This window comes from Hypomesus nipponensis, chromosome 16, assembly GCF_054491055.1.
Source record: "Hypomesus nipponensis isolate SF chromosome 16, ASM5449105v1, whole genome shotgun sequence".
Taxonomy (NCBI): Eukaryota; Metazoa; Chordata; class Actinopteri; order Osmeriformes; family Osmeridae; genus Hypomesus; species Hypomesus nipponensis.
Window position 1 is genome coordinate 6,490,305 of NC_140376.1, and position 25,319 is coordinate 6,515,623.

General features: G+C 59.1%; 1 protein-coding gene across 6 annotated transcripts in view; it reads left to right on the forward strand.

The window, feature by feature from the left end:
* The window catches only part of herc2 (HECT and RLD domain containing E3 ubiquitin protein ligase 2), a 44,173-nt gene that overhangs the window by 12,152 nt on the left and 6,702 nt on the right, over positions 1-25,319 (forward strand). For 5 of the 6 annotated variants that reach the window (XM_084675700.1, XM_084675703.1, XM_084675699.1 and 2 more), the window contains 59 exons: positions 108-292; positions 429-584; positions 1,044-1,229; positions 1,576-1,746; positions 2,064-2,167; positions 2,269-2,419; positions 2,569-2,783; positions 3,078-3,210; positions 3,567-3,694; positions 3,911-4,106; positions 4,209-4,345; positions 5,434-5,613; positions 5,961-6,097; positions 6,421-6,572; positions 7,189-7,380; positions 8,046-8,233; positions 8,434-8,626; positions 8,988-9,170; positions 9,408-9,592; positions 9,723-9,870; positions 10,125-10,321; positions 10,490-10,720; positions 10,964-11,102; positions 11,311-11,457; positions 11,634-11,776; positions 11,941-12,211; positions 12,319-12,461; positions 12,645-12,743; positions 12,843-13,011; positions 13,137-13,262; positions 13,438-13,546; positions 13,932-14,071; positions 14,578-14,768; positions 14,994-15,099; positions 15,281-15,372; positions 15,597-15,772; positions 16,239-16,350; positions 16,811-16,892; positions 17,087-17,321; positions 17,687-17,864; positions 18,191-18,272; positions 18,604-18,775; positions 19,028-19,172; positions 19,350-19,575; positions 19,822-19,993; positions 20,171-20,357; positions 20,566-20,709; positions 21,056-21,247; positions 21,592-21,745; positions 21,944-22,051; positions 22,188-22,319; positions 22,428-22,586; positions 22,933-23,051; positions 23,178-23,303; positions 23,412-23,567; positions 23,684-23,998; positions 24,468-24,682; positions 24,787-24,964; positions 25,112-25,273. In XM_084675700.1, the coding sequence (XP_084531826.1) occupies positions 108-292; positions 429-584; positions 1,044-1,229; positions 1,576-1,746; positions 2,064-2,167; positions 2,269-2,419; positions 2,569-2,783; positions 3,078-3,210; positions 3,567-3,694; positions 3,911-4,106; positions 4,209-4,345; positions 5,434-5,613; positions 5,961-6,097; positions 6,421-6,572; positions 7,189-7,380; positions 8,046-8,233; positions 8,434-8,626; positions 8,988-9,170; positions 9,408-9,592; positions 9,723-9,870; positions 10,125-10,321; positions 10,490-10,720; positions 10,964-11,102; positions 11,311-11,457; positions 11,634-11,776; positions 11,941-12,211; positions 12,319-12,461; positions 12,645-12,743; positions 12,843-13,011; positions 13,137-13,262; positions 13,438-13,546; positions 13,932-14,071; positions 14,578-14,768; positions 14,994-15,099; positions 15,281-15,372; positions 15,597-15,772; positions 16,239-16,350; positions 16,811-16,892; positions 17,087-17,321; positions 17,687-17,864; positions 18,191-18,272; positions 18,604-18,775; positions 19,028-19,172; positions 19,350-19,575; positions 19,822-19,993; positions 20,171-20,357; positions 20,566-20,709; positions 21,056-21,247; positions 21,592-21,745; positions 21,944-22,051; positions 22,188-22,319; positions 22,428-22,586; positions 22,933-23,051; positions 23,178-23,303; positions 23,412-23,567; positions 23,684-23,998; positions 24,468-24,682; positions 24,787-24,964; positions 25,112-25,273 (9,550 nt within the window). The remainder of the gene's footprint in view (positions 1-107; positions 293-428; positions 585-1,043; positions 1,230-1,575; positions 1,747-2,063; positions 2,168-2,268; positions 2,420-2,568; positions 2,784-3,077; positions 3,211-3,566; positions 3,695-3,910; positions 4,107-4,208; positions 4,346-5,433; positions 5,614-5,960; positions 6,098-6,420; positions 6,573-7,188; positions 7,381-8,045; positions 8,234-8,433; positions 8,627-8,987; positions 9,171-9,407; positions 9,593-9,722; positions 9,871-10,124; positions 10,322-10,489; positions 10,721-10,963; positions 11,103-11,310; positions 11,458-11,633; positions 11,777-11,940; positions 12,212-12,318; positions 12,462-12,644; positions 12,744-12,842; positions 13,012-13,136; positions 13,263-13,437; positions 13,547-13,931; positions 14,072-14,577; positions 14,769-14,993; positions 15,100-15,280; positions 15,373-15,596; positions 15,773-16,238; positions 16,351-16,810; positions 16,893-17,086; positions 17,322-17,686; positions 17,865-18,190; positions 18,273-18,603; positions 18,776-19,027; positions 19,173-19,349; positions 19,576-19,821; positions 19,994-20,170; positions 20,358-20,565; positions 20,710-21,055; positions 21,248-21,591; positions 21,746-21,943; positions 22,052-22,187; positions 22,320-22,427; positions 22,587-22,932; positions 23,052-23,177; positions 23,304-23,411; positions 23,568-23,683; positions 23,999-24,467; positions 24,683-24,786; positions 24,965-25,111; positions 25,274-25,319) is intronic. The other variant, XM_084675702.1, reaches the window with a different exon arrangement.

Sequence of the window (25,319 nt, forward strand, 5' to 3'; positions counted from 1 at the left end):
ATATATCTCTCTCTCTCTCTCTCTCCCTCTTTCCATCCTCTTTTGCGTTTACGTCCTCACAAACAGTCCCCCCCTGTTGAGCTGACCCCCACCCCTGTGGTCCGCAGGAACATAGCCTCCCAGACCATCGGCCGGCTGAAGGACGCGGCCAGGAGGATCTCCAGCTGCCTAGACGCGGAGAGCGTCAGCAAGGAGCGCTCGGCCTCGCTGGACCTGCTACTGCGCTTCCAGAGGCTGCTGGTCAGCAAGCTGTACCTGGGGGTCGGAGGGACGGAGCACGTCAACGGCTACAGTGAGTCCTCAGGGTCTGAAAGGAGGACCTGGATACACGGGGGTGGAGACACCCCTGATGGGGGTTCAGATGGCTGTTAAGCTGGTTTATATTCATGTTACCCATCCATCCATCCATCCCTCCCTCCCTCCTCCAGACCCTGAGCTCCTGGGAGTGGGCTCCCTGTTGAAGAAGTACATCTCCCTGCTGTGCACGCACATCGGGGACATTCTGCCGGTGGCCACCAGCATCGCCTTCGCCGGACACCGCCACTTTGCCGAAGTCTCTCGTGTCATCGAGGGAGACCTCACCGGTGAGTCTCCTACCTATCCTGCTGGTCAGTGATAATGTCTCCCACCTGTCCTGCTGTTCAGTGCTGGTCAGTGATAATGTCTCCTACCTATCCTGCTGGTCAGTGATAATGTCTCCTACCTATCCTGCTGGTCAGTGATAATGTCTCCCACCTGTCCTGCTGGTCAGTGATAATGTCTCCCACCTGTCCTGCTGGTCAGTGATAATGTCTCCCACCTGTCCTGCTGGTCAGTGATAATGTCTCCTACCTGTCCTGCTGGTCAGTGATAATGTCTCCCACCTATCCTGCTGGTCAGTGATAATGTCTCCCACCTGTCCTGCTGGTCAGTGATAATGTCTCCCACCTGTCCTGCTGGTCAGTGATAATGTCTCCTACCTATCCTGCTGGTCAGTGATAATGTCTCCCACCTGTCTTTCTGGTCAGTGCTAACGCCTCCCACCTGTCCTCCGCTCCCTGCAGGCGTGCTCCTCCCAGAGCTGGTGGTTTCCATCGTGCTGCTGCTCACCATAGACGCAGGCCTGATGCAGGAGACGGGCTCCATCCCCCTGCTGGCCGGCCTGCTGGAACACCTGGACCGCTTCAACCACCTGGCGCCCGGACACGAGAGGGACGACAACGAGGACCTGGCGTGGCCGGGCATCATGGGTAAAGATCCCGGGGGGGAGGAGGGGAGGGGTGATGAATGACAGTACTGCAATTCAGGGGGGGGGGGGGCGGGGGAATGCCGGCTGAATGAATGAAATGGGATTGTGTTGGATTGTGTGACCATTGGTGCCTTTACGAAATATAATGTAATGTTCAAAATGACCTTGGTTACATACCGTTTTTGTGGGCTGTGGGTTAGAATGAAATTGAGTTCTGGGGTGGGGTGTCAGACATGGGTGCATGGAGGCAGCAGAGAGCCTCAGGGGGGGCTGCATGTGAGCACGGAGGGCTCCGGGCACGCCCGTGTGGGTCTAGGATGACAGCAGCTGGTGCTCTGCTGCGGCAGGCTCGTTCTTCACAGGCCAGAGCTCCAGGAACAACGAGGAGGTGTCCCTGATCCGCAAGGCCGACCTGGAGAACCACAACAAGGACGGCGGCTTCTGGACCGTCATCGAGGGCAAGGTGTACGACATCCGAGACTTCCAGGCCCAGTCGCTCACCGGGAACAGCATCCTGGGTGAGTTCGGCGAGCGGCTTTGACATGCCCTAACCCAATATGGAAGGGGATTATAGAAAACAAATGAAGTTGATGTTTTTTTTTTTTTTTTTCAGCCTTCGGTTACCTTCACAGCATATTTTTCAGTGTTCATTTAACTTGGGAGTGTTTATCGGACTTGTAGAATGTTTACGTCGCTCCACTCTCATGAGACATATACAGTCTCACCACAGTGTGTTAAATCAACACTTTGAAGTGCGCTGTGTTTGTAACTTCAAAACATGAATATTAAAAAGTTCAGGACTAACCTTGCCCCCTCCCCCCCCCCCAACCCCCAGCCCAGTTTGCAGGGGGAGACCCTGTGATCGCGCTGGAAGCTGCTCTGCAGTTCGAGGACACCAGGGAGTCCATGCAGGCCTTCTGTGTGGGCCAGTACATGGAGGTGTGTGTGTGTGTCTCCTGTGGCTAGCCCCACAGATGTGAAATGACGGCATATTCTGTTTCGACAGCCTCTTTAATGCTGCATCCTGTGTGTGTTTCCAGCCTAACCAGGAAACTGTGACCACCCCAGACCTGAGCAGCCTGTCCTCGCCGCTGATCGACACGGAGAGGAACCTGGGCCTGCTCCTGGGCCTGCACGCCTCCTACCTGGCCGTGAGCACGCCCCTGGCGCCCATGGAGATAGAATGTGCCAGTGAGTTCCGGGGGGGGGAAAAAACAAAAATAACTTGATTCTGCAAAGGAAAAAGAGAACGTCTCCAGGATTCAAAAGTTCCAAGATTCCAAGTCCCTCCTGCCGCCTCGGGAGACAGCCCTGAAGCCCTCCTCTTCTCTCCCCTCCAGAATGGCTGAAGTCCTCCATCTTCTCCGGGGGCCTCCAGACCAGCCAGATCCACTACAACTACAACGAGGAGAAGGACGAGGACCACTGCAGCTCCCTGGGCTCCGGGCCGGCCGACAAGACCAAGCTGTCCTCCCGCAGGATCACCCTCAGCGACCACGCACAGCCCTTCCTCCAGGCCATCGCCGACAACACCACTCAGGACCACACTGTCAAGGTAGGCCGCCCAGCCCCCCGCCTACCGAACAAGAACGGCTTCCACATTGTGAGTGGACGGCTGGCCGTTGTTTGAGTGGAGAGGGGACACGCACTCGTCCCTCCCCCGGCACCTGAGCCAAACACCGCAGCTAATTTCTCTCTCTCTCCCTGTCTCTGTCTCTGTTTCTCTCCCTGTCTCTCTCTGTCTCTCTCTATCTCTCTCTGTCTCTGTCTCTCTCTCTCTCTCTCTCTCTCTCTCTCTCTCTGTGTCCACCCCTCCTCCTTGTTTCTGTGTGTGTGTGTTTCTCCCCAGGACTTCCTATGCCAAATCGAGCGCTGCTGTAAGCAGTTCCACCTCATCACGCCCATCACCTTCCCCCCAGAGCACCCGGTGGAGGAGGTGGGCAGGCTGCTGCTGTGCTGCCTGCTCAAGCACCAGGACCTGGGTAACCCTCCTCACCCCCACGGGGACACTCACTGCACATCAAAACTTCTCCATTGACTTATATATATATATATATATATATATACTACTGAAACAGCATCTTACTTTCCATCTGTTGTGTAGTTTTATGCTGTTCAGAGCTTCGTTCTAGTTTTAGAATAGAATATAATTAGCTCCACATCCATGGAGATTTTGTCTTCTCTACTTTGTTTTTCTCTGCTTATCATCATGAATGAATCGTCAGATGCGGAGTTACAGGCATCGAGTTGTTCTCTCAGCCAGAGCGTGTGTTCCCTCAGTCTGTTTTGGTCTCACGGGCCATTTTGCTGATCTCTGAATGTGATGTCGCTCTAACAGGTCACATAGCCCTCTCACTGGTCCATCAATGTGCCTTGGGCGTGGACCAATCCAAGCAGAGGTCCCTCCCCAGATCGGTGATTGACGTGTGTCGCATGGTGTACCAGGCCAAGTGCTCTTTAATCAAGGTTGGTTTCACCCTCATAACTCATCCCAGTGAGTATGGATAGATAGATGGATGGATGGATAGATTTAAAAAAAAACTTGGAAGTAGATGGACAAAATGTGAATGTTACTTAGACGACTGATGAGAATGATCTCGATACAATGGGAATAATAAGCAAATGAGACAAAAGCTAGCCAGCTATTCAGCCAGTGACGGGCTTCTCCCGGGCTGGCCCCAGACCCACCAGGAGCAGGGCCGCTCCTACAAGGAGGTGTGCGCCCCCGTGATCGAGCGCCTGCGCTTCCTGTTCAACGAGCTGCGCCCGGCCGTCAGCAACGACCTGTCCATCGTGTCCAAGCTGAAGCTGCTGGGGGCCCAGCCGCGCTGGAAGAGGATCACCCAGAAGCTCATCAGGGACCGCCGGAAAAAGAGAGGTATGGTGGACCTGGGGGGGACTCGAACCTCTGCAAATTGGAACTTTGAGCTTGATTGACATTCATGCGCTCTAACCCGCTCATCACCCGGGGTTCTTTCAGTGCCAAAGAAGTCGGAATCAGCTGACGTTGAGGAGCCCAAACTGGAGAACGCAGGGACCAATGAGGAGGAGCTGTGCGTCCCAATAAGCCCCACCTCCGCCGACAGGAAGTCGCCCACCAACAAGACGCCTCCCAAGGTCCTCCCCCCCTCTCTCCTCCCCCCTCTCTCCTCCCCCCTCCGTCCCTCTCTCCTCCCCCCTCCGTCCCTCTCTCCTCCCCCCTCCGTCCCTCTCTCTTCCCCCCTCCCCCCTCCGTCCCTCTCCCCTCCCCCCTCCATCCCTCTCTCCTCCCCCCTCCGTCCCTCTCCCCTCCGTCCCTCTCTCCTCCTCCCTCCGTCCCTCTCTCCTCCCCCCTCCCCCCTCTCTCCTCCCCCCTCCGTCCCTCTCTCCTCCCCCCCTCTCTCCTCCCCCCTCCCCCCTCTCTCCTTCCTCCTCCCCCCTCTCTCCTCCCCCCTCTCTCCTCCCTCCTCCCCCCTCTCTCCTCCCCCCCTCTCTCCTCCTTCCTCCCCCCTCTCTCCTCCCTCCTCCCCCCTCTCTCCTCCCTCCTCCCCCCTCTCTCCTCCCCCCTCTCTCCTCCTTCCTCCCCCCTCTCTCCTCTCTCCTCCCCCCCTCTCTCCTCCCTCCTCCCCCCTCTCTCCTCCCCCCTCTCTCCTCCTTCCTCCCCCCCTCTCTCCTCCCTCCTCCCCCCCTCTTTCCTCCCTCCTCCCCCTCTCTCCTCCCCCCCTCTCTCCTCCTTCCTCCCCCCTCTCTCCTCCCTCCTCCCCCCTCTCTCCTCCCTCCTCCGTCCTTCTCTCCTCCCCCCTCTCTCCTCTCGGTGCCTGTGTCTGACACCACCAACTGCCGGGGGCGTTTCTATTTTGAGCCCTATGTAAACAGCCCCCCCTGTGTGTCAGACTGCCTGAACCCTCCTCTGACCCCAGAGTGACGGGTGACCCCCCCCCCCCCCGGCTCACTTCCTCTGTTGCACATGTCAGGTTGGTTTTCTGGTCAGCTGATGGGAGGGATACGCCAAGTCTCGTGGTGTAAGCCTGTTCCCAGTGTTGCCTCACTGGCACGCTGCCTGCTGAGAGCTGCTGTCGGGTCATTTGTTCTGACTGGCATCTTAATAACATGGTTGGTCAGTGGTGTAAATAGAGTGAAAGCTAATTGTGGTTTTAAAACTTTTGTGTGTCTCTCTCCATGGATGTGTGCGTGTGCGTGCGTGCGTGTGTGTGTGTGCGCTGTAGGAGGAGGATAGGTGGCAGCCCCTGCTGACCACCGTGGCCAGCGTGCAGAAGTACAAGTGGCTGAAGCACAGTGTCCAGGGCCTGTTCTCCACCTCCAGCCTCATGGGCACCATCGTGGAGTTTGCCCTGAAGGAGGAACCCCTGGACGTGGAGAAGATGAGGAAGTGCCTCCTCAAACAGGTGAGGGAGGGGGAGAGAGAGGGAGGGGGAGAGAGAGGGGGGGGAGAGAGGGGGGAGAGAGGGAGAGAGAGGGGGGGGGGAGGGGGGAGAGAGGGGGAGAAATTGGGGGGTGGTGGAGGGGGAGAGAGAAGGGGAAAAGAGAAATGTGGGTGGATGGGAGAAAGAGAGAGCTAGCCGGACTGTGATCTGAGAGAAGGACTGTCGAAGGAGAGAGTTGAGCGAGACAAGAAGAAACCAAAACGGGTCCGTAGCAATACGGCGTTGACGTACCGGGCCGTGAACCGGGCGCCACAAGCTCATGACCGGAACGTTCCCGGACGCTCACCTGGTCCTCGCTTCCTCCGCAGCTGGAGCGCGCCGAGGTGAGGCTGGAGGGCATCGACACCATGCTGAAGCTGGCGTCCAAGAGCTTCCTCCTGCCCTCCGTCCAGTACAGCATGCTGTGTGGCTGGCAGAGGGTGGTGCCCGAGGGCACCAACATAGGGTACGTGGGCCCACACACACACCAGGCCAGGGTTAGCTTAGTGGTTGGAGCACTGCAGATCAAGAGGTTGCAGGTTCAAATCTCCTCTGTACCTCTGCCGTGCTTTGGATCCGTTAGACGGATGTCTTTTTTATTATTACATGCAAGAAGTAAGGTTCATTTTGTCTTTTTTTTTGTGTTTTCATGCTTGTTTTAGAGGCTCTAGGCAAAATGTTCACATTGAGTTCAGCTCTAACCGATAAAGACCATATCTGAGCCTGTCTCTTGTGTGGGGCAGGATTTGTTTGTAGTTGTGACAATTCCCATCATGCATCCCTCTCCAGGGAGCCGCTGTCTGACTGCCTGAAGGATGTAGACCTCATCCCCCCCTTCAACCGCATGCTGCTGGAGGTGACCTTCGGCAAGCTGTACTCCTGGGCCATCCAGAACGTGCGCACCATCCTGCTAGACGCCACCGCCCGCTTCAAAGAGCTGGGTGAGAGCCTCGCTGAAGTTAGCCCTGGAGACCTGCGTTCCTCACCCCCTCCCCTGACCTCCCCACCCCTCCCCTGACCTCCTCTCCCTCCCCTGACCTCCTCACCCCTCCCCTGACCTCCCCTCCCCTCACCTCCTCACCCCTCCCCTGACCTCCTCACCCCTCCCCTGACCTCCTCACCCCTCCCCTCACCTCCTCACCCCTCCCCTGACCTCCTCACCCCTCCCCTGACCTCCTCACCCCTCCCCTCACCTCCTCACCCCTCCCCTGACCTCCTCACCCCTCCCCTGACCTCCCCTCCCCTGACCTCCCCTCACCTCCTCACCCCTCCCCTGACCTCCTCACCCCTCCCCTGACCTCCCCTCCCCTGACCTCCCCTGACCTCCTCACCCCTCCCCTGACCTCCTCACCCCTCCCCTCACCTCCTCACCCCTCCCCTCACCTCCTCACCCCTCCACTGACCTCCTCACCCCTCCCCTGACCTCCCCTCCCCTGACCTCCCCTCCCCTCACCTCCTCACCCCTCCCCTGACCTCCTCACCCCTCCCCTCCCCTTCCTTAACCCCTCCCCTCACCTCCTCACCCCTCCCCTGACCTCCTCTCCCTCCGTCCTCCAGGAGTTCAGCCGGTGCCCCTCCAGACCATCACCAACGAGAACCCGGCGGGGCCCAGCCTCGGCACCATTCCCCAGGCCCGCTTCCTGCTGGCCATGCTGCACATGCTGTCCCTAAAGCATGGGGCCAACAGCCTCAGCCTGCTGCTCAACTCTGGAACCCTGGCCCTCACCCAGAGCATCCTGCGGCTCATAGGTGAGGCCTGGGGGGGGGATCCGCGCTCTCTATGGGTGGAGGATGGAGTACCAAAGGGGGGAGTAGAGGCTAGATGGAGTATAAAATAAAGCAGGTGAGGGTGGCTCCAGCTCACTGCTGAAATATGAGACTAGTATCCAACTGCTGAGAATTAAAATCAGAGATGGTTACACAGATGGTTACAGGGCTGGTTACCCAGATGGTTACAGGGCTGGTTACCCAGATGGTTACAGGGCTGGTTACCCAGATGGTTACAGGGCTGGTTACACAGATGGTTACAGGGCTGGTTACACAGATGGTTACAGGGCTGGTTACACAGATGGTTACAGGGCTGGTTACACAGATGATTACAGGGCTGGTTACACAGATGATTACAGGGCTGGTTACACATATGGTTACAGGGCTGGTTACACAGATGATTACAGGGCTGGTTACACAGATGATTACAGGGCTGGTTACAGGGCTGGTTACACAGATGGTTACAGGGCTGATTACACATATGGTTACAGTGCTGGTTACACAGATGATTACAGGGCTGGTTACACAGATGGTTACAGGGCGATGCATGTTACCCTGATGAAGCGCTGACTGATGACAGTGATGGATAGTGAGAGACAGGTAGGGCCGGCCCGGATGCTGACCCGGCTGTGCTGTGTGCTTCCCAGGCCCCAGCACAGACAGCAGCGAGGAGGACCAGGGCCCCGGGGCCCACGGAGGCTCAGCCACGGTCCTGGAGGAGTCCAGGAAGGAGACGACCCCCACGCCCCTGCCCGCCTCCGGCCCCGAGCTGGCCTCCATGATGAAGATAGGCACCCGGGTCATGAGAGGGCTGGACTGGAAATGGGGAGATCAGGTGACACAATCACAAATCAATTGTTATTTTTAGAAGCAGTGTCACAGAGGGCTTCACATATACTGAACTGCACTTTAACCAACTTTTGCCATGTGCCAAAGGCTCTAACCACTAAACTATGCCACCCCCCCAACCCCCATCCTGATGCCATGTGTGTCTGTGTACTTACCCATGTCACCCTCCCTCCCTCCCCTGAGCAGGACGGCCCAGCGCCAGGTCTGGGCCGGGTGATAGGAGAGCTGGGGGAGGACGGCTGGATCCGGGTGCAGTGGGACACCAGCAGCACCAACTCCTACCGCATGGGCAAGGAGGGCAAGTACGACCTGAAACTGGCCGAGCCCCCGGCCGCCTCCCAGCCCACCGCCGAGGACTCAGACACCGAGGATGACACGGGTCAGCACGCTGACACACACACACGTACACACACACACACATACACACGCTGACACACACACTGACACACACGCTCATCCACTCACAGACACATCCACTCACTGACACACGCTCATACACACACTGATACACGCTGACACACCAACACACACTCATACACACACTCATACACACACTGACACACACTCATACACACACTGACACACACTCATGCACGCACAGACACACACTCATACACGCACAGACACACACTGACACACACACACACACACTCACTGACACACACCTATGCCCACACCCGCACTCACCTCCATTTGGCAAGATCCAGCTTCCTAAGACCTAGGTGTGTGTGTGTGTGTAGAAGGAGAGCCAGTGGAGAAGAGCAGCCACCCCACAGCCATGATGCTGACCAGCACGGTGAACCTGCTGAAGACCCTCTCCCTGTCCGCCGGCATCTACTCTGAGGTGATGCAGGCCGACGCCACGCGCACCCTCTGCGGCCTGCTGAGGACCCTGGTGGAGAGCGGAGCCAGCGACAAGACAGGTGACCCCCCCCTTCCCCTCCCCCTCCCCCCCTCCCCCCTCACACACCAGGCCTCGGCACACTACACATCCACCATACATCATATATGCATCGTCCATATCAGAACAAGCCATCGCGCGCGCGTGTGTGTGAAGGCTTCTTTTAGCCATTCTTTTCCGATTTGCTTACTTCCCTCCTGTCTCTCCCACCCTGGATTCCCTCCCTCCTTCGTGCTCCCTCCGCCCCCCTCCCCCCCAGGCTGCCCCACCCTCCGGCAGGTGTGGCGGGAGCAGCACAGGAGCTGGTGCACGCTGGGCTTCGTCCGCAGCGTGGCCCTCATGCCCCAGATGTGCAGCACGCTCAGCACGTCCGCCTGGATCGGCCTGCTCGTCAGGATCGTGGAGGGCCAGCAGGCCTTCAACGCCGTCTCCCTGCAGAGACAGGTGAGGGAGGGAGGCCTGGGGAGGGGAGGGGAGGGGAGGAAGGGATGGCAGGGAGGGAGGGACACAGAGGGGGCAAAGAGTTCAGATGGACAACGTGGAACCTTGACTCCTCCTCCTCCTCGTCCTCCAGATCCTGGCCCTGCGTCTGCTGCAGGCCGTGCTGCCGTCCTGGGACAAGACGGAGCGCTGTCAGGACATGAAGTTCCTGGTGGAGAAGCTGTTCTGCTTCCTGGGCAGCCTGCTCAGCACCTGCTCCTCCGACCTGCCCCTGCTCAGAGGTACCTGCACAGCGCCCCCCGGGGGGCCCGCGCTGGCACTGCAGCTTCGAGTCGAGCGCAGTTCATCAACACAGAAGTTACAAAATACGATTGTCCGGCAATACTGCTGTTCAGAATTTGCCCATTCTTCCAGCGACGCTGTGACATTTCATTGGCGCATGAATTAGCGTCTGTGCTACCATCAATGTTCTGAACATTAGCTAGTTCCTGAACCCCTGTCTTCCCCCTCCTCCTCATCCTCTCCCCTCTCTCAGAGGGCTCTCTACGGCGCAGGAAGTCCCGCCCCCAGGCTTCCCTCACGGCCACTCACAGCAGCACGCTGGCCGAGGAGATCGTGGCGGCCCTGCGCTCGCTGCACTCCCTGGCCCAGTGGAACAGCCTCATCAACGACTACATCAACGCCCAGCTCAGCTGCATCGGCGACGTGATGGCCGGCCGCCACGCCGAAGCGGTAGGAGCCAATCACAGACCGGGGGACCCGGTGGTTCTGATTCAGACCTGGTCTGATGATCTGTGTTCTCAGAGGGTTCAGGTCAGACTGGAGATGTAACAGGTTTATGTCTCTCTCTCTCTTTCTGTGTGTCTCTCTGTCTCTCTCTCTCCCTCTCTCCCTCCCCAGTCTGTCCTGGAGGACTTCCTCCCCGACTCGGAGGGCCCCAGGGCGGGCAGCCTGATGGCGGTGCTGGCCGTGATCGGCGGCATCGACGGCCGCCTGCGTCTGGGCGGCCAGGTGGTGCACGAGGAGTACGGCGAGGGCATCGTGACGCGCATCACGCCCAGGGGACGCATCACCGTGCAGTTTCACGACATGAGGACCTGCCGCGTCTGCCTGCTCAGCCAGCTCAAACCGGTCAGCAAACACACACATTTACATTTAGTCATTTAGCAGACGCTCTTATCTAGAGCAGGTGAAGTGCCTTGCCCAAGGGCACAATGTCATTTGGCCCGGCCGGGAATCGAACCAACAACCTTCTGATTCATAGCCCGACTCCCTAACCACTCAGCCATCTGACACCCACACACATGCAACTCCCACACACCCTGAGAGAAACTGACCCTGTTCCCCCTGTGTGTGTGTGTGTGTGTGTCGCAGCTGCCGGTGCCTCCGTTCAGCGTACAGAACCTCCCCTTCACAGAGCCCATGCTGGCTGTGTGGGCCCAGCTGGTCAACCTGGCGGGCAGCAGGCTGGAGAAGCAACGCATGAAGAAGTCGCTGAGCCGCGGGCTCACAGGTACACACCTCACCTGGACTACACACACACACACACACACCTGGAGTACACACACACTCCTGGAGTCTTCAGTAAGCCGTCCACTCACAGCTCATGTGTCTGTCAACGCTTTAAAAGCTGTGTTTGTGAGGATGTTGGTGTGTGTGTGTGCTCGTTGCTGAAAGTTCCTTATATCCGGTGATTAACGTGTGTGTGTGTGTGTGTCCAGCCGACCAGGTGGACGTGCAGCTCCTCCGCTGTCAGCAGCTGAGGCTGTACATCCTGAAGGCAGCACGGGCTCTGCTGGCTCACCAGGACAAGCTGCGACACATCCTGTCCCAGCCGGCCGTGCCCGACCTGGGGCCCAGCGCCGGCGGTGAGGCTCTCGCCCCCTGGTGGTGGGGGGATGGAAGTGTGGGACTGAGGGCTTGAGAGAGGGTGTCGATGGAGGGGTGGAGCGAGTCGACAATGGGAACTTAACCCCCCTTTCATCTCCTCTCGTTCTGTCTTTTCTCTGTGTGCACCTGTGTGTGTGTGTGTGTGTACATACAGAGGATCCAGTAGCTCTGTCTCCAGACGTGGGGGACCTGTCCCCCGAGGGGCCCCTGCCCCCGCTGCTCCTCCTCCAGCAGCTGCTCTCCGCTGCCACCCAGCCCTCCCCCATCAAGGCCCTGTTCCAGAGGCAGGAGCTGGAGGTGAGAACGTCAAGAGAACATCTACTTACCCAACCCATACGTGTACCCTTTTGGTGCACTTGCAAAATCGTTTATTAAAAGTTGGGAGTGCACTTGCATGCCATTTGCGTGCGTTCATGCGCGTCTCATGACGCCTGTGTGTGTGTGTTTGTGTGTGTGTGCAGGCCGCGGCCCTGGCGGTGTGCCAGTACCTGGCGGTGGAGTCCACCCACCCGTCGTCCCCGCTGATGGAGGAGAGCTGCTCCAGCGAGGCCACCACGCCCGTGGCCGTGCAGCAGCCCCGCCCGCCCCGCCAGCGCAGGCCCAAGGCGGCCACGGCCGCGCCCCCGCTGCCCCTGGTGCTGCAGCTCATGGAGATGGGCTTCCAGCGGAGGAACATCGAGCACGCCCTCAAGTCTCTGTCGGGGACCGCCGCCGGCACCTCGGGCGTGCCAGGTACGGGGGGCGGGGGGAGGAGGAGGAGCGCTTGACGTGTGTGTGCGTGCGTGCCGTTGGGTCTGTGCGTCAGACTGACCGGGTGGTTCCCCCCCCTCCGCCTGCAGGTGTGGAGGCGCTGGTGGGCTGGCTGCTGGACCACCCGGACGTGCCCGCGTCGGAGCTGTCCGACGCCGACACGCTCTCCGAGGAGGACTCGGACGAGGAGGTGCTGGAGGAGCAGGAGGAGGCCGAACCTGCCTTCCCTGTGGTGGGTCGCCTGCTGCTGCTCCTACTCACGCACACACACACACACACACACACACACACACACACACACACACACACACACACTGACAGAACCCCCAGAGTGAACACAGTATCATACACAGCTCACTGACGCTGTGCGGACTCCTAATTCACTCCATCTGCCCCTCCCCCCCTCCCTCCACAGCCTCCGGGAGCCGTGGTGACCGAGAGCCAGACCTTTAAGAAGCGCTCCGACTTCCAGAGCAACGACGACTACGCCGTCTACATGAGGGAGCACATCCAGGTGAGAGCCCCACACAGACGCTCGCTAGGTTAGGATGCCGCCCGTGCCATGTGACTGGTGACCCTGACCTCTGACCCCCCCCCCCCCCCCCTGCCCCAGGTGGGGATGATCGTGAAGTGCTGCCGGACGTACGAGGAGGTGTACGAGGGCGACGTGGGCAAGGTGATCAAGCTGGACCGCGACGGCCTCCACGACCTCAACGTGCAGTGTGACTGGCAGCTGAAGGGAGGGACCTACTGGGTCCGCTACATCCACACTGAGCTGCTGGGTACTGCCCCACACACACACACACACACACACGTGCACATACACACACGTATTCACCGCACACACACAGAACCGCTGTCCTCCACCTCTTCTCGTTACGGAAGTTTTGTGTTTCTTTTTTTCCAGGCTTCTCCCCTCAGGGCTCCTCCTACCACATCAAGATCGGAGACAAGGTCCGCGTGAAGCTGTCCGTCACCACGCCCAAGTACAAGTGGGGCTCGGTGACTCATCGCAGCGTGGGCGTGGTCAAAGGTACGGCCACGCCCCCGTCATGTTGGGGCCGTAGATGTAGGATGTGTTTCAGGGGAAATTGAGTTTGTGTCAGTCGTGTGATGTGGAAGTCATGTGATGTGTCTGTTGTGATGCGGAAGTCATGTGATGTGGAAGTCATGTGATGTGGAAGTCATGTGATTGTGCTTGACCTCAGCCTTCAGCGCCAACGGGAAGGATGTGATCGTGGACTTCCCCCAGCAGTCTCACTGGACCGGCCTGCTGTCAGAGATGGAGCTGGTGCCTAGCGTGCACCCTGGAGTCAGGTACACACCTCACCCTGGATCACCCTACATGGCTGAGCGGTTAGGGAATCGGGCTACCAATCATAAGGTTGCCAGTTCGATTCCCGGCCGTGCCAAATTACGTTGTGTCCCTGGGCAAGGCACTTCACCCTACTTGCCTCGGGGCAATGTCCCTGTACTTAATGTAAGTCGCTCTGGATAAGAGCGTCTGCTAAATGACAATGTAAATCATGTACTCATCAATGATGCAAACCTATATTTGAAAATAAATCTCAAATAGTTCTAGAACCTTTCAAAACCTTTTTTTTTTTTTTCTCACAGTGAACAATCCCATGATCCTCCAGCCGAAATAAATGAGCTTAAGAACATTTGACAAATAACTCAACAGACTCCTCTCCCCTCCCAGGTGTGACGGCTGTCAGATGTTCCCCATCAACGGCCCCAGGTTCAAGTGCCGGAACTGTGACGACTTTGATTTCTGTGAGAACTGCTACAAGAACCGCAAACACAACACCAGACACTCCTTCAGCAGGATCAACGAACCAGGTGAGAGGAGGGGCGGAGCCTGAGGAGAATATTGAGCCGTGCGTGTCTACGTGCGTGTGTGTCTTTATATGCAGTTTGTGTGTAGATACAGTACATGCGCGTGCATGCACGCATTTTGATACTACCTGCAAACAGGAGCGTGTGTTCATGTGTCTGTGTATGGTCTCTCTCCGGAGCGTTAGTTCATCTGTCAGTGTGGGGTCTCTCCGGAGCGTTAGTTCATCTGTCAGTGTGGGGTCTCTCCGGAGCGTTAGTTCATCTGTCAGTGTGGGGTCTCTCCGGAGCGTTAGTTCATCTGTCAGTGTGGGGTCTCTCCGGAGCGTGTGTTCATCTGTCAGTGTGGGGTCTCTCCGGAGCGTTAGTTCATCTGTCAGTGTGGGGTCTCTCTCCGGAGCGTTAGTTCATCTGTCAGTGTGGGGTCTCTCTCCGGAGCGTGTGTTCATGTGTCAGTGTGGGGTCTCTCTCCGGAGCGTGTGGTCATGTGTTCATGTGTGGTCTCTCTCCAGGCCAGACGCCGGCCTTCTGCGGCCGCTCGGGCAAGCAGCTGAAGAAGGCCCACGGCGGGCAGCGCGGCATGCTGATCGACGAGTGGGCCCGCGCCGTCAAGAGCCTCAGCGTGTCGTCCACCGTCAACCAGGCGTCGCGCCTCATCGACGGCAGCGAGCTGTGCTGGCAGTCCTCAGGCTCCCAGGGGAAGGTGGGCGTGGCCGGGGGGGGGGGGGACAGGTGTTAGGACGAGGATTGTGCTTTCTTACACACTCTTCTTGTTTTTGTGTGGTGCGAGTAGTTAGGTCGGAGGAGTTTTTGACTTGCTTGGGTCTCTCTCTCTCTCTTGCCCTCTCTCTCTCTCTCTCTCTCTCTCTCTGTCTCTGTCTATGTGTGTCTCTGTCTCTCTCTGTCTCTCTCTCTCTCCCCCCTGCAGCACTGGATCCGTCTGGAGCTCTTCCCAGACGTGCTGGTTCACCGGCTGAAGATGACCGTGGACCCTGCAGACAGCAGCTACATGCCCTCCTTGGTGGTGGTCTCAGGTGAGGAACCCTCTCTCCCTCCTCCTCCCTCCTCCCCCCCCTCTCTCTTCCCTCCTCCCCCCTCTCTCCCTCCTCCCCCTCTCTCCCTCCTCCCCTCTCTACCTCCTCCCCCCTCTCTCCACACTGGGGCTGTGCCGGCTCGCCCGTTCACCGTGAGCATCGTGGTGTTTCTCCTCTGTAGGCGGCAGCTCCCTGAACAACCTCATCGAGCTGAAGACCATCACCATCAACCCTACGGACACCACCGTCCCTCTGCTGAACGACTGCACCGAGGTGGGTGGACTTGGGGGGGATTCGGACCTGCAGACCTCTAGATCTGCAGTCAAATGCCCTGCCTCCTCTGAGCTACGTGTAGCCTCCTCCTGTGCCAGCTCCAGGACCCAGGGCTATCTGCAGATAAACACACGGGGCTGGAGTCCACCTCACACATGGTAGAGGAGTTGTCAGTATTCTAAAAGCTGCTTCGTGTGTGTGTGTGTGTGTTCCGCCCCTCTCAGTATCACCGCTACGTGGAGGTGGCCATCAAGCAGTGCCGCAGCTCCGGGATCGACTGTAAGATCCACGGGCTGGCCCTCGTGGGCCGCGTCCGCGCCGAGGACGAAGACCTGGCCACCATCCCCTTCCTGGCCTCCGACAATGAGGAGGAGGAGGAGGACAAGACCGCCACCGGGAGGTGAGGAGGGGGGAGAGGGTGAGAAGGGGCGGGGGGGGGAAGGAGTGTTCAGCTGAGCCGCTGGTTGACTGTGTGGCGACAGTGGTTGGTTCTCCAGGCTTCTCCGATGTGGTCTGGTTCCGCTTCTCTGTGTGGTTTATGAGGATCTGCACACGGACAGCGACGGAGAGAGAGAGGGTGGGGGGGAGAGAGATGAGAGGGAGAAACGGGAGGAGGGAGAGGGGGAGGTGAGAGAAGTGAGAGGGGTTTGGAGATCTGGAGGGCTGAGGAGATGGGTCTCGTCTGATCCAGATATCAGCTACAACCAGAAACTAGGAGCTGGGTACTTTCTAAGAATACAAACGAGCGCACACATGCACATCTCTCACACGCACACAACGCACATGCACACACTCATACACACCCACACACGCGCGTGTGGCCCCATGAGTCCAGGTCCTCACCCCCCCCTCCTCCTGCTCCCCAGCCTGGCGAGGAAGAAGTCCTCCGGGCTGGAGTCGGCCGCCACCATCCGGACCAAGGTGTTCGTCTGGGGCCTGAACGACAAGGACCAGCTGGGCGGGCTCAAGGGCTCCAAGGTAAACACCTCCATCCGGGCGGGCCCCAAACAGATGTTTAGCCGAGGGCCAAAACAAATATTTCCTCCTGTGGAGTCTCAGGTTGCTCGCGTGTTGAGTAAACAAACGGGTCTGGTTCGCTAGCTGCTCATGTATAAGCCGTCCGAAGCCCGACACAGATGTTGGTCGAACACGGCGATGTTGACCGTGTTGTGGGCTGGGTGGGGGGGTCGTCTCCAGATGTTGACCGTGTTGTGGGCTGGGTGGGGGTCGTCTCCAGATGTTGACCGTGTTGTGGGCTGGGTGGGGGTCGTGTCCAGATGTTGACCGTGTTGTGGGCTGGGAGGGGGGGTCGTCTCCAGATGTTGACCGTGTTGTGGGCTGGGTGGGGGGGTCGTCTCCAGATGTTGACCGTGTTGTGGGCTGGGTGGGGGGGTCGTCTCCAGATGTTCCGCGGTGCTCACGTCTTGTCGTTCCCCAGATCAAGGTGCCGTCCTTCTCGGAGACGCTGTCCGCCCTCAACGTGGTGCAGGTGGCCGGGGGCTCCAAGAGCCTGTTCGCAGGTGTGTGTGTTTGTGTGTACCAGTGACAAAACGAGACGCCGATAAGTGCGTGTACCATGTAGGCTGAGGCCTTACCCTAACCCCCAAAAAAAGAAATATATTTTAAAAACTTTTATTCTGAAAAGCTCCACCAGCAGTCTGACGTGCACCTGAGCCTCACAGTCCACAGTAACCGCTGCCTCTCCCTGCTCCAGTGACGGCGGAGGGGAAGGTGTACGCGTGCGGCGAGGCCACCAACGGGCGCCTGGGCCTGGGGCTGTCCAGCGGCACCATCCCCATCCCCCGGCAGGTGGGCGCCCTCAGCAGCTACGTGGTGAAGAAGGTGGCGGTGCACTCTGGGGGGCGCCACGCCATGGCGCTCACCGTGGACGGCAAGGTGTTCTCCTGGGGAGAGGGCGACGACGGCAAGCTGGGCCACTTCAGCCGGATGTACGCCTCCACTTCCTGTCTCTGCACCCACCAGTCAACCGCAGCCATTTCTGAATAATAATAATATGATTCTAATACGTTCGACTTGTATCGTGCTTTTTTTAAATACTCAAAAGACACTGCAGAGTGATGAACACACATGGTAAATCACATCAGTGATAGCTACATGTATGGAGGTCGCAGTAGTCTCAAACTGTCATTGGAAACAACCACATTTGGCCTCTTTTTTGCTCAGGGGCCAATTGTCCCCGCCCTCAAGGCTGTTTGGCCCCCAATCCAGGAAGCGAGCAGGAACTTGGTTCACCATCGAGCCAGTCGCTAGGTCCCTGGTTCCTTTAAACGAGCGTTGTTTGTCTCCCGTCCAGGAACTGTGACAAGCCGCGCCTGATCGAGGCCCTGAAGACCAAGCGCATCCGGGACATAGCGTGCGGCAGCTCCCACAGCGCGGCCATCACCTCCAGCGGGGAGCTGTACAGCTGGGGCCTGGGGGAGTACGGCCGGCTGGGCCACGGGGACAACACCACCCAGCTCAGACCCAAACTGGTACCTCCTCCAGCCCCTAGCCCCTCTCTCTCTCTCCTGCACGCTCACCTTTCTCCTCTGGCAGTCTTTCTCTCTCTCTCTGTCTCTCTGTTCTCTCTCTCTTAGTCTCTCTCTCTCTTAGTCTGTCTCTCTCTTAGTCTGTCTCTCTCTTAGTATCTCTCTCTCTTAGTCTGTCTCTCTCTCTCTCTCTCTCTGTCTCTGTGTCTCTCTCTTCTCTCTCTCTGTCTCTCTCTCCACCTTCTCTCTCTCGTTCTAGAGATCCAAGATCTCTCACGAGTGACTTTTCTTTCTCTTTCTACCTCTGACCTCATGTGTTTGTGGCGTAGGTGAAGGTGCTTCTGGGTCACCGGGTCATCCAGGTGGCTTGTGGGAGCAGGGACGCCCAGACTCTGGCCCTCACCGATGAAGGTATGGTGTTTCTGGGCAGGGTCCCAGGGCTGGGGGGGCTGGATGGGGAGGGATGGGCGTCTCTACAAGGTGGATCCAGGATGTGCTGACTCGCCCTGGTGTGCTGTTGTCTAGAGCTGTCAATCTTCTTCCAACGTTAACCAACACAGTCATAAAGAAAAATCTAAATAGTCATTTCAGAATTTGATTATCAATCTTCTTATCTTCAATTTGTATTTACATAAAATAATGATAATACTCATCCAAATAGTCATTTCCGCATTTGATGACTGACATTTTTGGAGGTGTTTTGAATGATGTTGGACTCAAAGCAAGCCCGTGTTCCCTCCAGGGCTGGTGTTCTCCTGGGGCGACGGGGACTTTGGGAAGCTGGGCCGGGGGGGCAGCGAGGGCTGCAACGTGCCCCAGAACATCGAGAGGCTCAACGGGCAGAGCGTGTGCCAGATCGAGTGCGGCGCCCAGTTCTCCCTGGCGCTCACCAAGTCTGGAGTGGTGTGGACCTGGTGAGCCCACGGCCCTGCCACAGTCCTCTGGTGGGGAACACAGAGCCTCCCTCTACCGCCACCAGAGCAGTCCACTGCAGCACTGTGCCTTTCTCATGCTTTCTTTCATGCGTGCGCAGGTGGCTTTGACGCTAAATGAAATGTGAAGGCAATGTCAATGTAGACCACGTAGTTTAACCACGTGTTTAACGTAGTTTCAAAGTAGCCTCCGCCGGGCGCTGTGTTGACGACGCTCTCGCTCTGTCCGATCAGGGGCAAGGGGGACTACTTCCGCCTGGGCCACGGCACGGACGTGCACGTGCGGAAGCCCCAGATGGTGGAGGGGCTGCGGGGGAAGAGGATCATCCACGTGGCCGTGGGCGCGCTGCACTGCCTGGCCGTCACCGAGACCGGACAGGTGCGCACGCTCCCATCCACGACTCACGGCACATGGGGAGGGGGGGATTTGAACCGTCAACTTCTTGATCTGCTCCAAACCGAGAAAAATTGCAGTACGGGTGTGTGTGTGGGGGGGTTAAAACCCGCAAATACTAAAGGATAACCAATAAAACGTTGATTTGACCCCGCCCTCTAGGTGTACGCGTGGGGCGACAACGACCACGGGCAGCAGGGCAACGGCACCACCACGGTGAACAGGAAGCCCACGCTGGTGCAGGGCCTGGAGGGCCAGAAGATCACACGCGTGGCTTGCGGCTCCTCCCACAGCGTGGCCTGGACCACCGTGGACATGACCACGCCCTCCGTCCACGAGCCTGTGCTCTTCCAGACGGCCAGGGACTCCCTGGGGGCCTCCTATCTAGGTCAGCCTCGACAGCCCGTCACCCCCTCTCTTGCTCTCTCTCTCGCTCTTTCTCTGTAGACGAGGTCAAAGGTCAGAGTGTCTCCAGACGATCTTAAAAGATCAGATGACGTCTCGTTAGGAGAGGTTAAAGATCAAATAACGCTTCCTCGAACCAAGGTCAAAGGTCGGGAGACGTCTCTAGATGGTTAAAAGGTCAGTTAACTTCTCTCCTGATTGACTGTATATGTGTGTGTGTGGCCGGCAGGTGTGCAGTCCGACAGCGGAGACCCGGCCGTGAGTAACAAGCAGAGCGGGTCGAGCAGTGTGAAGCCCCACCGGCCCTCGCTGGCCAAGATCCTGCTGTCCCTGGAGGGCAACCTGGCCAAGCAGCAGTCCCTGTCTCACGTCCTGTCTGCCCTGCAGATCCTGTACGCCAGGTGGGCCCGCCCCCCTGCACGCCTCTCTCCTCTCTCCACACGCACACCCCGCTCTCCTCTGGATGCAGCCTTTCCATCGGAGTTCAGAGTGCTTTCAGTCTACTCATGTTTTGACTGTGTGTGTCTCTTTGTGTGCGTCTACTTTTGTGTGCGTGCGTTATTTCGTGTGTTTATCAGGGACGCGGTGGTCGGCGCGCTGATGCCCGCCTGCATGATGATCCCCATGGAGTGTCCCTCCAGCCCCCCGGCCCCCCTCTCCGACTCCTCCTCCTCCTCCAGCCCGTCCGAGGCCGAGGGCCCCCCCCTGCCCGCCGAGGTGGAGGAGCGCGTCAGCCCCAACCCCTGGCAGGACCGCAAGGGAGAGGTGAGAATGAAGCCCCCCTCCCCCAGACCAGGGCACACAGTCCCAGAACACGCCCCCTCCCCCAGACCAGGGCACACAGTCCCAGAACACGCCCCCTTCCCCAGACCAGGGCACCCCCAGCGGTCACGGCCCCAGAACACACCCCCTCCCCCTGACCTCCTCCTGTCCTGACCTTCCTCCGTGTGCCCGCTGCGTCCCGCTTCTCCAGGTCAGCTCCTCGGAGGACGCCGTCACGCCCTCGTCGGCCGTCACGCCCTCCACCGCCGCCGCCTCCGCCCGCCCCTTCATCCCCGTGACCGACGACCCCGGAGCCGCCAGCATCATAGCGGAGACCATGACCAAGACCAAAGAGGTGGGGAGCCTAGCCGTTTCTTGACATACGCCCATAGAACTGCACCCAAACCCGCCTGAACCCTCAAGCGCCTTCAGGTGTATCGTATTCCGACCGTCTCGACCGTTCACGGGAGTTCTGGGAGTTTTCCCTTGTCTTCCTTGAGGGTTGAGGTCGGCTGAGGGGCAGTTCTGTGGGCGTAGGTGAAGCTCTCTGTGACATAGCCCTGCTTGTCAAAAAGGCTATACAAATACATTTCATTTGATTCACGCCTCTGTTCCAGCCTGCAGTTGTATAATCTGAAGTGTCAGTCACCCTCCCAGGCGTCAGCTTGAATATGTGTTCCCCTCCCCCCCCCCCTCCCCAGGACTCAGAGAGCCAGAACAAGGTGGTTGGTCCGGAGCCCCAGTACCTTGACGAGTTCACCAGCCTCCTGGTCCCCGACGACACGCGGGTCATGGTGGACCTGCTGAAGCTGGCCGTGTCGCTCCGCGCCGGGGACAAGGGCAGGGAGGTGCTCTCGGCCGTGCTGTCGGGCATGGGCACGGCCTACCCGCAGGTGGAGTTTCAGGGTTCACGGTGGGGGGTTAGGGCTAGCCAGGGGGGGCGTAGGTTTTGTTATCGGAAGTGTTGTAATGAAACCTTTTATGAAGAGTGAGATTCGCCCTTTTCAAAACGTGGCCCCTCCCACTTGTCATTAAGAAACCTTAATTTAACGACCCACATTTGAAAGCAGTCCAACGCCCCTGGTTTTAGCTGCAGCGTCCAGCAGGATGATGGCTAGCTGGGGCGTGTCTAGAATGTCCCATTACTGGGCTCCAACGCTAGAACACGGTCTTATCTCATCCGTTTCAAAAAAATCGAATTTCCCGGCTTTGAGGTAGTTCCCGCTGTGTCCTGCAGGTGGCAGACATGCTGCTGGAGCTGTGCGTGACGGAGCTGGAGGACGTGGCGTCCGACTCCCAGAGCGGCCGTCTGTCCTCCCAGCCCGTGGTGGTGGAGAGCAGCCACCCCTACACCGACGACACCTCCACCAGCGGCACCGTCAAGATCCCAGGTAACACACACACACACACACACTTTCTCATGCACATACACAAGTGGACACCCTTATGTGATACGCTCACACACACACACAGATATTGTCACGCATGCACACACAAACGCACACAGGGCAACTGGGCTCCGAATAAAATAAGAGTATGTTCATCGGAGTAAAGAGAGAGGCTCTCACGCGTGTGTGTGTGTGTGGTAGGCGCTGAGGGACTGAGAGTGGAATTCGACCGCCAGTGTTCCACCGAGAGACGCCACGACCCTCTCACCATCATGGACGGAGCCAATCGGATCGTCTCCGTCAGATCAGGTGACCACCGGCAGCCAATCCCGTTCCGAGTCCCAAAACCTGTCATGCGAACCGGGGTTTTAAGGTCTCAAAGGTGGTTCTCGTCATACGAGGCGAGCTCCTGACGGCTCTCTCTTGTCATTGGTGCGTTCCCCAGGGAGGGAGTGGTCTGATTGGTCCAGCGAGCTGAGGATCCCGGGAGATGAGCTCAAGTGGAAGTTCACCAGCGACGGCTCCGTTAACGGCTGGGGCTGGCGCCTCACTGTCTACCCCATCATGCCTGCTGCCGGTCAGGGTTCTCTCTCAGCACACACACACACACACGTTCACATGATCTCTCACACACACACACATGTGCAGTCTCTAAGGTATATTTGCGTCCCTCGTCTTTCCGCAGGGCCCAAAGACCTCCTGTCTGACCGCTGCATCCTGTCCTGCCCCTCCATGGCGCTGGTCACCTGCCTGCTGGACTTCCGGCTCAACTTTGCCTCCAACAGGAGCATCGTGCCCCGCCTGGCCGCCTCGCTGGCGGCCTGCGCCCAGCTCAGCGCCCTGGGTAGGAGGAGCATGGAGCGCTGGGAGAAACCGAGTTGATTCAGGTCTAGGGAGTCGATTCAGGTCTAGGGAGTTGATTCAGGTCTAGGGAGTTGATTCAGGTCTAGGATTTGGATTCAAATCTGTGAGAAGTCAGACGGATATGAAGAATGAGAATGTGTAAATAAATACAAACTCAGGACCCGACCTTTCACTGGCGTCATGTCGTTAGATCAAGACGCGTCGACTCATTCATACAAAGCGACGTAGAAAGGGGGGAATTTGATCTCTAGATTGTCTCTAACCACTGAGCTACCCTATTTCCATCCCCCGTTTCACGTGACGCCGTGCCCTCCTGTGTTCCCCAGCGGCGGGTCATCGCATGTGGGCCCTGCAGCGCCTCCGCAAGCTGCTGACCACCGAGTACGGCCAGTCCATCAACATCAACCGGCTGCTGGGGGACAGCGAGGGGGAGACGCGCTCCATGGTGAGACCAGCGCGCCCCGCACACTCCTCCCACATCTCGACACGCGCTCGCTTCCCTCATTTCCAACCTTGTTTCTTTTTATGTGTGTGTCACCGCCTAAAACGACTTTCCTGCCCCCTGATCCAGAGTTTTACAGGCAGTGCGCTGGCCGCCCTGGTGAAGGGCCTGCCTGAGGCCCTGCAGAGGCAGTACGAGTACGAGGACCCCATCGTCAGGGGGGGGAAGCAGCTCCTCCACAGCCCCTTCTTCAAGGTAGGCTGCCGCCAGCTCGCGGGTCGCCAGCCCTCCGTCTGCACTGCACAGACGGGACAGGCTGGGGTCATGCATTGAAAGCGTGTGTGTGTGTGTGTGTGTGTGCAGGTGTTGGTGGCGCTGGCGTGCGACCTGGAGCTGGACGCGCTGCCCTGCTGCGCGGAGACGCACAAGTGGGCGTGGTTCAGGCGCTACTGCACGGCGTCCAGAGTGGCCGTGGGCCTGGACAGGAGGACGCCCCTGCCCAAGCCCTTCCTGGACGAGGTGAGAGCGCGCGTCGAGGACCAGGCCCTCCCCCCTCCTCTCTTCCCACTCCGCCCGAGGCCCTCCAGCAGCCTCTCACCTAACACGGGCCCCTCCTCCGCTCCCTCCCCCCCAAGGTGACCAAGAAGATCCGCGAGCTCATGGCCGACCACGAGAGCCTGAGCGGCCTGCACGAGAGCCACGACGCCTTCCGCCGCGAGCACGACGAGCAGCTGGTGCAGTGGATGAACCGCCGGCCCGACGACTGGACGCTGTCGGCGGGGGGCAGCGGCACGATCTACGGCTGGGGCCACAACCACCGCGGCCAGCTGGGCGGCATCGAGGGGGCCAAGGTCAAGGTGCCCACCCCGACGGAGGCCCTGGCCACGCTGAGGCCGGTGCAGCTGATTGGAGGCGAGCAGACGCTGTTTGCCGTGACGGCGGATGGCAAGGTGAGGGGATGAAGTGGATGAGAGAGGATACACCGCTGTTTGTCTGAGACGGGGGGGGGGGGGCGCTGTCTACTCAACCAGGGATGTCACTAAACCTGTTGTTTTCCCTCCCTCCCCCTCTCTCTCCCTCCCTCTCCCTCCCTCCTCCTCTCTCCCTCCCTCTCCCCCACCCTCCCTCCCCTTCTCTCCCTCTCTCCCTCCCCCTCTCCCCTTCCCTCCCTCTCTCCCTCCCTGCCCATTTGCCCTTCCCTCCCTCTCCCTCTCCCCTTCTCTCTCTCTCTCTCTCTCTCTCTCTCTCTCTCTCTCTCTCTCTCTCTCTCTCTCTCTCTCTCCCCCTCTCTCTCCCCTTCCCTCTCTCCCCCTCCCCCTCTTTCTCTCTCTCTCTCTCTCTCTCTCTCTCTCTCTCTCTCTCTCTCTCTCTCTCTCTCTCTCTCTCTCTCTCTCTCTCCTTCCCTCTCTCTTTCTCCAGCTCTATGCCACTGGCTACGGGGCGGGCGGCAGGCTGGGGATCGGGGGCACAGAGTCGGTGTCCACCCCCACGCTGCTGGAGTCCATCCAGCACGTGTTCATCCGGAAGGTGGCGGTGAACTCCGGCGGGAAGCACTGCCTGGCGCTGTCGTCCGAGGGCGAGGTGTACTCCTGGGGGGAGGCCGAGGACGGGAAGCTGGGCCACGGGAACCGGAGGTCAGTCTGGGGGGAGGGGGAGAGGTGGGGTCAGGGGAGAGATCATGGGGGTGGTCAGGGTTGAGGTCGTGTAGCTGTACTGACTGCGCCGCCCCCCCCTTCAGCCCCTGCGACCGGCCCCGGGTCATCGAGTCCCTGCGGGGGGTGGAGGTGGTGGACGTAGCGGCGGGCGGCGCCCACAGCGCCTGCATCACAGCCAGCGGGGAGCTGTACACCTGGGGCAAGGGCCGCTACGGCCGGCTGGGCCACGGGGACAGCGAGGACCAGCTCAAACCCAAACTGGTGAGTCCTGACCTCCCTGGACGCCCCTCGCGCGTCGGACACCCTCCGGAGGCACGGTGGGGGGGCGGTGTCTGCGATATGTCGGGATGCAGTCTGGGATCGTAATCGTGTGTGTGTGTGCGTGCGCGTGCGTGTGTGTGTGTCCAGGTGGACGCGCTGCAGGGCCACCGGGTGATCGACGTGGCGTGCGGCAGCGGAGACGCCCAGACGCTGTGCCTGTCGGACGACGACATGGTGTGGTCGTGGGGCGACGGGGACTACGGCAAGCTGGGCCGGGGCGGCAGCGACGGCTGCAAGGTCCCCATGAAGGTAGGGCCTGGCGCGGCCAGCAGGGGGCGCCGTCTGCTCCACACAG